Raw genomic sequence first — 13,957 nt, 5'->3', positions numbered from 1 at the left:
AACATCATTTGAGGAACACAATAATGGTGTGAAAAATACAAACTGGGTCAATAGCTTGTAATAAATGGAAGCAAGATTTTAGCTGGCAGTCTCTTAATGCTGTTGGAGGCTGGTGTTAGTAATTATGTAAGATAAAGGGGCAGATAAATCAGCACTTAGCCACCTTGTTATTCTAGTTATTAGAGGGGATTTTAACCTCAGGCTATAAAGAAATCTATTCTGAGAGGGAATGAAGCTAAACTGAGCAAGGGAAATGGAAGTCTAATGGCAGCAGGGCTTAAACCATGTTCTTCCAGAAAATAATAAAATCTAATACCTATGTTATCTGACAGCGTATGATCTGAAAGCTCTTTTCTTTTTTTTTTTTTTTACTCAAAACCGAGTCATTGGGGGTATTGTATAGATGCCTGAGTGATTAATCTATAGATCTTATTGTGGAGTTGGTAAGAAAGAGGCTTTTAAATATATAAAAATGTGCAAATTAATACTTTCTGTTTTTGTCATAGACAGGTAAAAAGCTCACTTTATATGAGGGAACATAACATGGTGACAGCCTATGTGACTTCTGTGTGAAGGAATTAGAGGGTAAGAACCAAGCCTTACTCTGCAGCGGAAAGGGGCAAGAAGAGGAAACAAACACAAGACCTTTGTGTCCAGCTGGCAAAACCTGGCAACATATGAGGGGCTAAAGCTTGATCTTTGCTAAAAAGCCCTTCTTATTGGGGTGTGCCAATAGTCTACTCAAGAATGAATTGTTCTTCTGATGCTGGAATAGAACTGTAGCAGAGTTTTAAGCAGGTAGATATAAACTGAAATGTGGTGCTGTATATACTGAAGATAACTACGATGTTCTACACACAAGGCTCATACGTTACTTCACTCTAGACACTATTATTATGTTTGTTATTATCTCTAAGACATTTAGGTTTTACAATATCCTTTGAGAATATTTTCAATGAGACCATGTTTAAGCTGCACATGAAAAGTGAATACAAACTGCTAATCTACTGAAAACATCTGGAGCCAGAAAAGACTAAATTTGTAGGTTGTCTTATCTGCTATCAGACAAATCTATCGATCATAAGTCTTTTGTTATTATATCTGTATATGGGGGGGGGGGGGATAGTTTACAGAGATAAAACTAAATGTTGCAACATGTTGAAGTCTTTTTTATAAGACTAAGGGAAGATTTCCCATCCGTGATCTGGCTGAAATGTAGGCCCTGTTTATGTGTGTCCACAGCTTTGCCTTCTCAGACTTTTGCAGGAGAGTAAATTGAGCTGTAGACATCTCTTATATCAACCACTCAATAGTAGAATGTGTTCCAAGAGTAAAGCATTTCAATTGGGTACCTGAACAATCTTAAAATGTTGTATCATCAAAAACCTGAATTTCTGTTTAAATGTAGACCTATGCAGTAGTTTTTTTTGTAATTCTTGTAATCTTACATGTTGCTTGGGTTTTAATTTGTTTAAAATGTTTACTTAAATTTAAAGGATGTAAAGGTTGGTGACCTTTCTTTTAGATTATAATGGTAGACGATACAAAATTATTTTTACTAAAATATTTTTGTAAAGTTTATGCTGTTATATGTAGTTACACTTAACATTTGATCTATAATCAAATATTTTATCAATGCTGTTTATTTATGGTTCCGACATAGACTAAAGTCATCCAAACCTTCCCCCACTACCGGATTAGGCCAACTGTTTAAGCTGTATAGGAGCCTCCCAACTTGCCATCGATAGATGATGCCAGAGAAGAGAAGGGTCAGGCGTATTGGATTTTTACCAACAAACCCTATTGTTCTGGGAGGGATAATATGGTGCTAGAGCTGTCTAGCTGCTGCTTACCCCTCCTTTTCCTATAGTGGAAACATAAACGCTACATGTATGGGAAGGTCAGAAGACATAACTATCGGCCAAATGAATGTTCAGCCAATAGTTATTGGAAATTAATGGCCACCTTTATGTTGTATAACCTACAATTACATCACAGGATGGGGTTTTTCTTTTCATTACATTTCTCTCCTCCATAAGGCCTTTTAAGAGTCATGAAGATTACAGAAGGGGTTCAGTTAGCTCTAGACCCCCCCCCCCCCCCATCAACCAGAGCGGAGAGACACAATCAGGCATCAACTCTTACTCTAGTGGACAATGTTCATCCACGTATTACATGCACTACCAATATTTTTTTTTCTTACAGAGGATATTATAGTTGTTTGTGATGAGACGATTCCTTCCATTGTAGGGGGAATCCGATTTGCACCACAATACAACCCATTTGATTTATCATTGGTCTAAATTAGATGTGACGGATACATAATATTCAGTGTAGACTTCTACCTGTAGTTTTAGTTGGTTAAGTAAGTTATATCAGATCAAAGTGCATAAGAAGTTTCTACTTGTTGACATGATACATCTAGAGTTTTTCACACACAATTTAAAGTGTTTTCATTAGCTGTCTGCTACTAACACAGCATTTCACATTACTAAGCCGCAGTTCATCTTTGAAGACCTATATTTGTCCCTTAATTCATGCCACACGCTCACTGCATTCTTTCTTCTTTGTGTCTGTCTACTGCATATATCATCTGTGTTTAACTACAGTAAAAGTGTCAGCCTGGAATTTCTTGATATGATTTCTTAATATACAGCAGCTTAGGAAAGTGAACTGCAAATGAGTTTAATGGAAAATTAACATGAGGGGAAGGGGGGGGGGGGGGGGTACTGGTAGCCAGTGTACTGCCAAGTGGGACAAGTGTCAAATGTGTAATTTATTTAAAGTGCACATGTACTATTGTAAACATGTCTGTCCTCACTTCAATTATGCTTGTATGTTTGCAGATTCTGTGTGTACACCAGTTTTATTCTATTCACTGAGTTTCAACAATTTTTTGCAGGAATAATGTTGTTTGGAACCCCAAGGTTTATTTGTATAGTACTTTGAATTTACTAAAGAAATATAAGACAGGACTGCTTCATATTTAACAACTGCAAATAATACATAAAGTGTATTCTTTCTCATGAAGACAGTCCAGTTTATTCTAAGTAAATTCAAATAAAGTAATTCTAGGCAGAAATATAAACCATGTCTTGTAAATTGCTATTTGTCACACATTACATTAGAATCATAATAACTATCAGCAACCCCCACAATGTCACAAAGAGTAATGTGTTTAGAGAACATATGATGTTGTAGCCTGGCATTCCTAAATCTTCTTTTTGATGAACACTTCAATATGTACAATGATTGCTAAACATATTTTAGCGTTTTTGGAAACAAATTTAATATTCGGTCACATATTTTATACAAGTCATAAACGGTGATTGGGCTATAAGAGTGGAAGGATCATTCTAAAGTAAATCTTAGAATTGATCCCCCGTTTTATATTTCTGGCAAATGTAACAAAATACTAAATCCACTATTTATGATTTTATGTTTTTTCAAGGGAAGGGCTGATGAGAAATGACTGTTTTCTTGAACCCCAGAGATATTTCCGAGATAGCAAAAATGACAATGAAATGTGTTAGGAAATAAATCTATTTCTATCATTGAATATAAACACTATTGATATAAATGCTTAAATGTAGACTTCAAGACTTTTATGTGACAAAATAGGTCTAAGGGGTACTATAGTTCTAAAACATTGATGATCTGTACAATGCTTTATGGACTCTGGTGACAGACAAGCAGAATGAAGGGGTTGCTGTTCTTTAGCGTGTATTGTGTCCCTTTCCTAGTTTACTCAGACACAACTGCCCACAATTGTATTTGGCTTTGCCTGGTATTCCAGCTCAGCCCTATTCACTAAATAAACAGTTAATATACATAAGCAATGAAGGGGCTAAAGCAGTAAGGGACTTTGACATCTGATCCAACATTGATTAAATATCACTCTACCTTAATGATAAACAAAAAAAAAAAGCTTTTTAAAGAGGACCTGTGATCAGTCCAAAAAACAAGCCTTTATCTTTTTATACAAATGTATGCTTGGGCTCCCTGGCTCCAAAACTGTTTTCACTTTCTTAATATGCCCCCCCCCCCCCCCCCATTCATTTTACTAGTTAGTTGACTATTTGTACTTTTCCATTATTAGTCAGATAGCCAGGAACCTTCTACAAAAAGGGGTGTGAATGCTCAGGGGGTGGGATTAGGAGCTTTATAACTACACCCCTGAACCTGAATCCCAGTGCCTCACACCTCCTTAGTTTAGATTTTACACCCTAGTTTGCAATAAAGTTTCTGCCCATCTGACTATTCAGTGAAATATTCAGATAGTCAACCAAATAGTAGAAACACAATGGTGGGGCATAGCAGGAAAGTAAAGCCGGTGCTGTAATCAGGGCACCCAGGGCTAAATAAATATATCAATAAATCAGTTGTTTGGGGCTTCATCACAGTTGCTCTTTAAATGGAATTTGTCACTAGATTTTGAGGGGACAAAAACCATCACAAGGGGGGACATTTATCAATGTTTGCTTATGTATTCCTTTTTTTAGTTATTTTTTTTTTACAATTTTTTTGCTTATGTTCGACTTATCAACTGGTTTATGCCTGTTGATAAATTTCTTTCACATAAGCAATTTAGCTTTTTTTTGCTTTATTTTTTTTTTTTTTTTCTGCTCCATGTCTGAGCTGGAGTAAATTTAGTAAGTTTTTTCATGCCATGCGACTTTTTTGCGACTTTCGCACTTGATAAATCTCTGACCACTGCAAGTCAAAAATCACTTTTTGCTTTGGTAAGCAAGATTTTTTATTTTTTGCTTAGGACACTGCACAATCAAAAAGTCGCAGAAACAAGAGAGTAGTTGCACTTGCGACTTTTTAGCGACAATTTTAAGCAAAAAAAAAATCTACTAAATGCTTTGATAAATATCCCCCAATGTTGTTTATAGGAGAATAAGCAAGCATGGCCCTTTTAAAAGTCAACGTTTTCTTCCCCAAAACTGAGGAGAAAAAGTTGGTGCGTCTTATACGGCGAATACACTCCTATCGCGGAGGTCCCTGTGGCCATCAACGGCCGGGACCCGCGGCTAATACAGAACATCACCGATCGCGGTGATGCCCTGTATTAACCCTTCAGACGCGGCGATCAAAGCTGACCGCTGCGTCTGAAGGGAAAGTGACACTAACCCGGTTGTTCAGTCGGGCTGTTCAGGACCGCCGCGATTTCACCGCGGCGGTCCTGAACAGCCTGACTGAATAGCCGGGTTAGTGCTTACAGGACACTGGGAGGGACCTTACCTGCCTCCTCGGTGTCTTCTCCATTCAGGGATCCCCTGTATGGCCTGCGCTCTCCTTCCTCGTCATCACGTCATCGTGTACGTGCATCGGCATGCGTAACGACGTGATGGCAGCGACGGAGAGCAAGGATACTCGGCCGGCAGCAGAGACGTTCCGGAGCGACGGCGACAGCGATGGAGCGACATCCAGGGCAGCGGTGACGGGACCGGAGCGGCGGAGACACGTGAGTATTACCTCCTATGCAGTGATCTTCAATCTGCGGCCCTCCAGATGTTGCAAAACTACAACTCCCAGCATGCCCGGACAGCCAACGGCTGTCCGGGCGTGCTGGGAGTTGTAGTTTTGCAACATCTGGAGGTCCGCAGGTTGAAGACCACTATTGGGTTCAAAATCTAAATTTTTTTAGATTTTGCACCTATAAATTGGGTACGTCTTACACGCTGGTACGTCCTATAGGATGAAAAATACGGTATATTGTATATTGTATTGAAACTAATAAAAGCAGTCGTACAGGGTGGGTTTGACTCATATCCCACAGGCTGTGATATATTCTTACAAGGCAGCTGTGGTGGCATCAAGCACAGGCACAGTGTACAGATGAAACCGAGGCCGATACACTACACTGCACATGTGCTAGATGGCGCCAAGCATCCACAGTCACTTGGAATGTCTTAAGTAAAACGCACATTACTTGGGGCAAATGTGGTCATTATTTATGTCAGAGAACACTTTGTACTTCTACCTGATGGATAAACATACACAGATGATGTTTCAAATTGTTCTTATTAGTTACTGATAAATGTTGCAATTGTAGCAAAGCAATTAGTTAATTATCAAAATCTCCCCATCTATGACCAGCTTTATTTTATTTAGGAACCAAATTTAAATTTTAGCCATTGGAGATAGGAGTGGTAATCTATTGATATGCAGATAACACTCATTGAGGGAGTTCTAGAAAATCACCCTAGATTAAGATATAAACAGGAAGTTGGAAATGTGGAGATTAGACTATTTTGAAGTGGGTCGTGATCATGTTGCAGGCCATCTGGTCTGTGGATAACAGTACAAACTTATTTGCATCAAATCACTAGTATGGGTCTGTTCTTTTTAATGACTTTCAAAGTTTTTTTTTATTATTTTTTATTTAAGTCAATAGGACTTAGTAGAACCTATTTCCAAATATCATATAAAGTCTTGAATGTATCTCTCTCTCTCTCTCTCTCTCTCTTTCTTTATATATATATATATATATATATATATATATATATATATATTTTTTTTTTACAAGTCTCCATTAAGTGAGGTCTTGCCAATTCAATGATCTTCTTGGATCAGACAGGCTTATGTCTCCATCTTTATTTTAAATGTATTAAGTATAGAGGTTCTCATCTTTACATATATTTATTATTATTACTACTACTGTGGTTGGGTATTAATGGTACTTAGTGAAAATGTAAAATACAGTAAAGTGTAAACTGTCCCTGTCATATTGTATTTTCAGACAGAGGTGGTAAAGAACATGACATGTAAAGTAGCTCTGTATAACGTTACAGCCAATGGAATTTGGAAATTAAATACAGGCTCAGTCAATGCAGACACCACTGGACGCAGACTCACATTAGCCACAATTATCCAATTTATATGTCACTCTATCTCTGGACACCCTGCCGTTCTCCATTTTTGTATGTCACTGAAGCTTGATCATTCGGTAAATATGGGCTCGCTAAAACTAAAGTCGTCTGCGGCACACAAAAGGGGGGAGGTTGATTTTAACTTTCTGCCCTCATGGAGGCATCTGCAACCAACCTTAAAATCTCTGTTTTCATAGGAATTCCTAGGCTTGGTATCTCAAATAGATCTTCCAGCCTACAAAGTGAACCGCTGGTTGTTAATACAGGCCACGGATTTTCCTTTGGGGATATTTTTGAAGCTGAGAAATGACTCAGTCTTGAAGATAGACAAGATTATTTATTAGATCACAGCAGACAGAAATTCTTCAGTTTTGCTAAGTAGCAAATAGGTATTCAAATGTCAATGGTAGGTCAGACATTCTAAATAGTGTGACGCTTGCAGTGGCAATGCCTTAGTGAATGTCTCAAGAGTGACATTAAAGGTAATGAGGACAGATTTTAGAGAGAATAAATTGGTGAACAGGTACTCGGGTGTTTGCACTACAAAGGTGCCTCTGTTTCTTTTATCTCCTCTGATCCTTTATCTTTGATGGCTTCCCTCCCCACTTTCCCTCTGCTGTTTGTTCTTAGCCATGGAAAGCTTGTAAAATATAATAGTAAATGAGTCCCATAAAGAAGAAAACTACAACAGAATGTTTCTCCAGCTCGGGAAAAGTGTCAAACACTACAATGCTAATCTTGTCACTTGTAATGATCATATAATAGCAAAGAGCTATATTAACTATAATAGCTTATGACACATGGTAGAATTTAGCCTGTACTATTATTATTGTTACAGAAAGGTCTGTTAACCATTAAATATCCGTTTTAAGAGTAGCTTTAAGCTCGGATTTGCTTTGACGTATCACAAAATAACTTTTTTGTTAAAATAAATGAAAGCAAACAAAAAATAAACAATCAAAAGCAAACAAAAAATAAACCCTGAAATTCCTATAAACATAAATGGGCATAACAATGTACTACTCTATAATGTTAACAGAAAGGAAAGCTGGACATATTAAGTATCTGGAAAAAAAAAATGTGTTAAATGATCCTTACACTGTATTTATTACAATGTTCCATGTCTGACAAGTCTTATAACACTTAGCTGGTTTTGTTGAATTGGCTTAAGAATGTTAAGCAGGCTGTATACTATATCTATTTTTATTGGCATTTTTTCATGTTTTATATCTACTTAAATTAAAAAGCCTCATATTCTCTTAACAATGTTAAACCGCCCTTTTTTTTACTCTGGAATTTTTATTTGATGGAAACAATGGTATCTATGTCCCATCTGAATAATAAAAGGTTCCATGTGCAATGTTATAGTGTAAAATATCGAGTTATTTGCCTACAGTCACAAATTGTGAGAGCACAATCTAAGCCGGCAGAGAAAGTCCACCAGAAATCAGTGTATAGCAGGGTCTTTGTTACATGGACGGGTGGGAGGATTCAGCGGTATAATGCATATATACTGTATTTAATATGGTGTACAGTCTTTATGATACATGATGATACACATTTAAAGTCCACGACTGCTGTGAGTGTCTCTAGAATAGATTCTATAAGCACTTATTACTAGAAGGGCAACAGATGTAAATGATAATGGGACATGGACCAGGCACACATGTTTGGTGAACGTTCCTGATCTGTGTCTGGGTTTATCTGATCCCAAATAAATATACAGAGGGATATAATTGAATTTATGTCTGGCTGCAGTCAGTGTTGTCTGTGATTAGAATATGTATACATATAGATAGCAGTAACATGAGGCAAGATAAGGAACAGGGGTGGTCAGCAGCGTTCAGTATAGAAAATACCTTGAGCCACAAAACCCTGCACACCAATAGCTCTTATAATGACCAGGTTTCTAGCCTATGTGACTAAACAGAGCTGCTAAATTTGTGAACAGTGGGCACTGACCTGACACTTTGAGATGCAATAAAACCTCATTTATTACAGAACCCATATCTTCTTATGTGGTTTATCATGGAGCCTGTGCCTTATGGTGACACAATCTTATATGACTATTAATGAGTCATATATTACACTGAAAGATTTATTCTTGAACATTTTTCAATGTTTCTTATATTATTAAAAGTGTTTGACCAATCAGATGGTTCATACCATAACTATAAAGTACAATAGTTCCATCATTGATATACAATTGAAGTTACAACCTAATGTACTGTACATCCTAATTTTACTATGGGGACCTTACTGTTAGATGATTTTGGAAAAACACAGGTTGTAGATGTATTACAATTTATAACACATTGTAAGATAGTTTGGCTCTTTGTATAATGTATTTTACTAGATTTTTTTAAATGTAGAGGAAACCGTCGGCAACAGATAGAGAACAACACAACTGCGATTTTTAGCTCACTGTGATGTTAATACATCAGTATAGCACTAGCGAGCAGGAAACTTTTTTAGAATATTCACAAATACAGTGAATAACAATGTATATGGAGTTGCTATGATTGTGGCTTTCTAGTTCAAGGAGGAGGTAGTATGCAAGGTTCTTAGATTAGGAAGAGCATATATATATATATATATATATATATATATATATATGTATATATATATATATATATGTGTATATATATATATATATATATATATATATATATAAATATAAAAATGTTGTTGATTGTGTAAATTTTCTAATACATGACATAACTATATTACCGCAATTGGAGCATTATGCTATAACTTCCAAAGTTCAGCCACTTCACTCACACTGGTCCAAGAAGTGTTGGTAAAGTAACAGTACAGCTGTGATCAGACCTAATATCGTATTTTTCGCCGTGTAAGATGCACTTTTTCTTCCCCAAAACTGGGGGGGGAAAAGTTGGTGCATCTTATACGGCAAATACACATTAAAACCCTGTTCTATCGTGGCGGTCCCTGCGGCCGTCAACGGCCGGGAACCGAGGCTATTACGGGACATCACTGATCGTGGTGATGCCCTGTATTAACCCTTCAGATGCGGCAATCAAAGCTGAACGCCGCGTCTGAAGCAAACGTGACACTAACCCGGCCGCTCAGTCGGGCTGTTCGGGACCGCCACGGTGAAATCGCTGCGTCCCGAACAGCTTACAGGACACCGGGAGGGACCTTATCTGCCTCCTCGGTGTCCGATCGGCGAATGACTGCTCCGTGCCGGGATTCCCTGCATGGCCGGCGCTCTCCTTCGTCGTCATCACGTCGTTGCACACGCCGTCCCGTCATCCAATAGGAGCGGCGTGCGTAGTGACGTGATGGCGGCGACGGAGAGCGAGGATACCAGGCAGCAGAGACTTTCCGGAGCGACGGGAAACCCCGAGGACGCGGCGGAATCGATGGAGGGCGACATCCAGGGCAGCGGTGACGAGCGGTGACGGGTCCAGAGCGGCGGGGACACGTGAGTATTACCTCCTCTACAAGTGGTCTTCAACCTGTGGACCTCCAGATGTTGCAAAACTACAACTCCTGACATGCTCGGACAGCCAACGGCTGTCCGGGCATGCTGGGAGTTGTAGTTTTGCAACATCTGGAGGTCCGCAGGTTGAAGATCACTGCCCTATACTTTACATTGTATTTGGTTCAGAATCTTTTTTTTCTAGATTTTCCAACTTTAAAATTGGGTGCCAGATATTAAGAATTTTGGATTATGAAGTGATTCCTAACAGGTCTCTGAGGTTCCCCTGTACACATCTCATTGAAACTCTTGCCACCTGAATACACAGTATGCCATAATAACAGTGTCAGGTATTTATGACTGAACCTATCTTTTTATACCAGATCCCAGAGGTTACATGCAAATGTTAACCTTTTAGAGGAAAGGTTGAGAAGCTTAACTAGCATAGATATATTTATACTTTCCAGATGTTGTGCACTGATATACCACCACCAGATTCAGTGGGTAATCTGCCCCAGCTCAGCAGCCGACAGGATCTTTGGACAGTCACACACCCTCTTGGACTAAGGTTTCTTTTATCTTTCTATGCTAATGATGTTTTTGGTTTTCTTTTTCATGGAAAATAATTAGATGGGCTGTTCTAAAACCCCAAACAAACTCTTGTGTGTGTTTTTTTTACATGAGAAGGGACCCAGAGACAAGAGGGAGCTGACCACCTGAATGTACAAGATTAAGAGAGATGTTCAATATAGAACAAAAGAAACAAATGTCAATATGACCATGAAAATTATAGGTATCCAGTGGTGCAGATAAGAGGATATTGGTAACATTTCTAATAACTCAAGTTATCCATTAGGCTGTATTTATCAACCTACCGTATATAGTGTGTCAGTGCATATGTGTAATGTTATGTCTACATAAATCTGCCATGCCACAGAAAAAAAAAATATCTGGCATATTTTCAGTTTAAAATAAAGCACAGACATACTGGAACAAGATGTTATCAAGTGTGGACAAAGACAAACATTCATAGTCATTGTTACATACACGCACAAGATTATATATATATATATATATATATATATATGTATATAAAAAGGTATTACAAGATACTGCAACATTTTTTGATTTGCATCTATATATATATATATATATATATATATATATATAGATGCAAATCAAAAAATGTTGCAGTATCTTGTAATACCTTTTTTATTGGACTAACAGCATTTTGTAGAGACAAGCTTTTGGGATTTGCATCTGCAACACTGGACTAATACGGCTACTCAAATTTACTATATATATATATATATATATATATATATATATAGGTGGTGGGACAGCATCGGGGTTCGACCTCTGTGCCCGTGGTTGCCCAGGCAGCCAGCCCAGGATATTTGTACAAGCAGTCCAAAATCACAGCACCAGACAGGTCAAGGATCTTCAAAGAAACTGGGTAGTCTTATGCTTGACAAAGGCTACTACTGCCGAAACGTTGCTCTTGATGTGGGGTTAATAAAGACTACCCAGTTTCTTTGAAGATCCTTGACCTGTCTGGAGCTGTGATTTTGGACTGCTTATACATATATATAAAAAAATTCACATTAGTGATGATAAAACTCGTAGCCTCAATAGGTCTCTGCCTTGCCTTATTACTTAGCAATTTACAATCCAATCCCATTTACAATCCAATGTAATCTATGCTGTCAGTTTTAACATCTGGATCTGAACACAGCTCTAAGGTTATAAAGGTTTACTACTCCAATCCAAACCTGAGTCATTATGTTCTTGCCTAAAAATATCAGGACCCTACAATCATTTAATGGCTAATGAAAAACAAGTTATGACAAAGTATCCCACCACCCCTGGCTTTATCCCTCCGCATCATTAGACAGGATAATGAATAGCTTAGCTTCACCTTCCTCAATCAAGACCTATTTCTGATGAGACAGAAGTGGGAACCAGTCACCAGTAGCCTGGACTCAACCTCTGAAATAAACTTGTGCTGAACTACAAGGATATTGGGGGGTGAAGGAATGGACATCAGTTAGGGACGCACATTCCAAACAAAACTTTTTACTAATCTTTTTGATGACCCCCTCCACTTTACCAAGAAGTCTCAATTGTCTGGGATCTTTTTTATCTAGCATTAACCTGATATGAGATGTTAGAAAAACACCAGGTATAAATAAAAAATAACAAGAAAAAATATTTCTAGATGAAACTGACAACAAAACTGAGAACAAAGCTATTTAGAAAATATAAGAAAAAAACAACGCAAGGAACCTCTGTAAAGTCATCACTACAATGCTAGGCTGGCACAGTAGCACACCTGCACAGAAGCCACATAGTCTGCCAGCCTGCCAATAACCACAAACAGCAGCCTGTCCTATTTCACACTCTCAAAGCTTTACAGATAACATTCTAGCAGAACTCTAGTTTACCAAGTGATTCATAGCAGAACATGCTTCATGTAAAGCTAGAACCATGCACAGTTTTCAAAGCTCAACAGTTGTTCTTCATCATGAATGGTGAAAATGGAAGGTATCACAGTACCTACCTTCAGAGGAGCAGATAATCCCCAGCAGTAGGGTAAGGAGGAGAGCTAGGTGCCTCACATCCATGTTGCTGCTGTTGTTACAGGAAGATGTTTCCAGTACAAGAGTAAGTCGAAGAATGAGCTGTTCTCAGTGTGGAGATGCCTGGAAGTGCAGGGCTGGGGGTGGGGAGAAGCTCCGGGTGATTTATCACCTCTGGCATGTTATTACATCCTTCCTCTGTTAAAATAGTTGGATGTAAATCAGCAAAGCTCTATTTCACTATTGGTAGGTTATCAGCTCGTAGTACAGATTATTTCAGCTGCACAATTCTCTTCAATACTAATGCGATGTGATTTGTCCCCCAGTTATAGATTGATTTCATTTGTGAAAGGGGATAGTTGGACTGGTGGCCTTGTAGCTCTGAGTTGGACCAATTTCCATCTGTAACCTATTAGTTAGAAATGCATTGTGTTGTTGGATCTCTTCTCTTGTTACATAGACTCCTTATTTTTGGTGTGCAAAAGAAATATGACAAGTTCAGCTACGGCCAATGCTGCGGGTGAGACTAAGAATATACCTTGGTCTGATGTATGTATCACAGATACCATATCAACTACAGATATAGATAGGACAATAAATAAGACAAATCATGCACTAAGTATTTTCTTATTGGATCAGGCTGGTATAGGTAAAGAATGGCAATGGCCCTGCGCCCATCAACGGCCGGGATGTGCGGCAAATACAGGACATCTCCGATCGCGGTGATGCCCTGTATTAACCCTTCAGACGCGGCGATCAAAGCTGACCGCCGCGTCTGAAGCAAAAGTGACACTAACCCGACTGCACCAGGAGGGACCTTACCTGCCTCCTCGGTGTCTGCTCCGTGCCGGGATCCCCTGCATGGCCGGCGCTCTCCTTCGTCGTCATCACGTCGTCGCCCACGCCGCCCTGTCATCCAATAGGAGCTGCGTGTGTAGCGATGTGATGGCGGCGATGGAGAGAGAGGATACCGGGCAGCAGAGACTTTTCGGAGCAACGGGGACACCCCGGGGATGCGGCGACAGCGATGGAGGGCGACATCCAGGGCAGCGTGATGA

General features: G+C 38.8%; 1 protein-coding gene across 1 annotated transcript in view; it reads right to left on the bottom strand.

The window, feature by feature from the left end:
- The window catches only part of CXCL12 (C-X-C motif chemokine ligand 12), a 67,944-nt gene extending 54,939 nt beyond the window's left edge, over positions 1-13,005 (bottom strand). The window contains exon 1 of the mRNA XM_056531244.1: positions 12,881-13,005. Within this exon, the coding sequence (XP_056387219.1) occupies positions 12,881-12,944 (64 nt within the window). The 5' untranslated portion in view covers positions 12,945-13,005. The remainder of the gene's footprint in view (positions 1-12,880) is intronic.
- Positions 13,006-13,957: the final 952 nt, after the last annotated feature.

The sequence above is a fragment of the Hyla sarda genome, chromosome 7 (assembly GCF_029499605.1).
Source record: "Hyla sarda isolate aHylSar1 chromosome 7, aHylSar1.hap1, whole genome shotgun sequence".
Taxonomy (NCBI): domain Eukaryota; kingdom Metazoa; phylum Chordata; class Amphibia; order Anura; family Hylidae; genus Hyla; species Hyla sarda.
The sequence above is the reverse complement of the archived record's forward strand: the minus strand, read 5'-3'. Positions and strand labels throughout refer to the sequence as shown.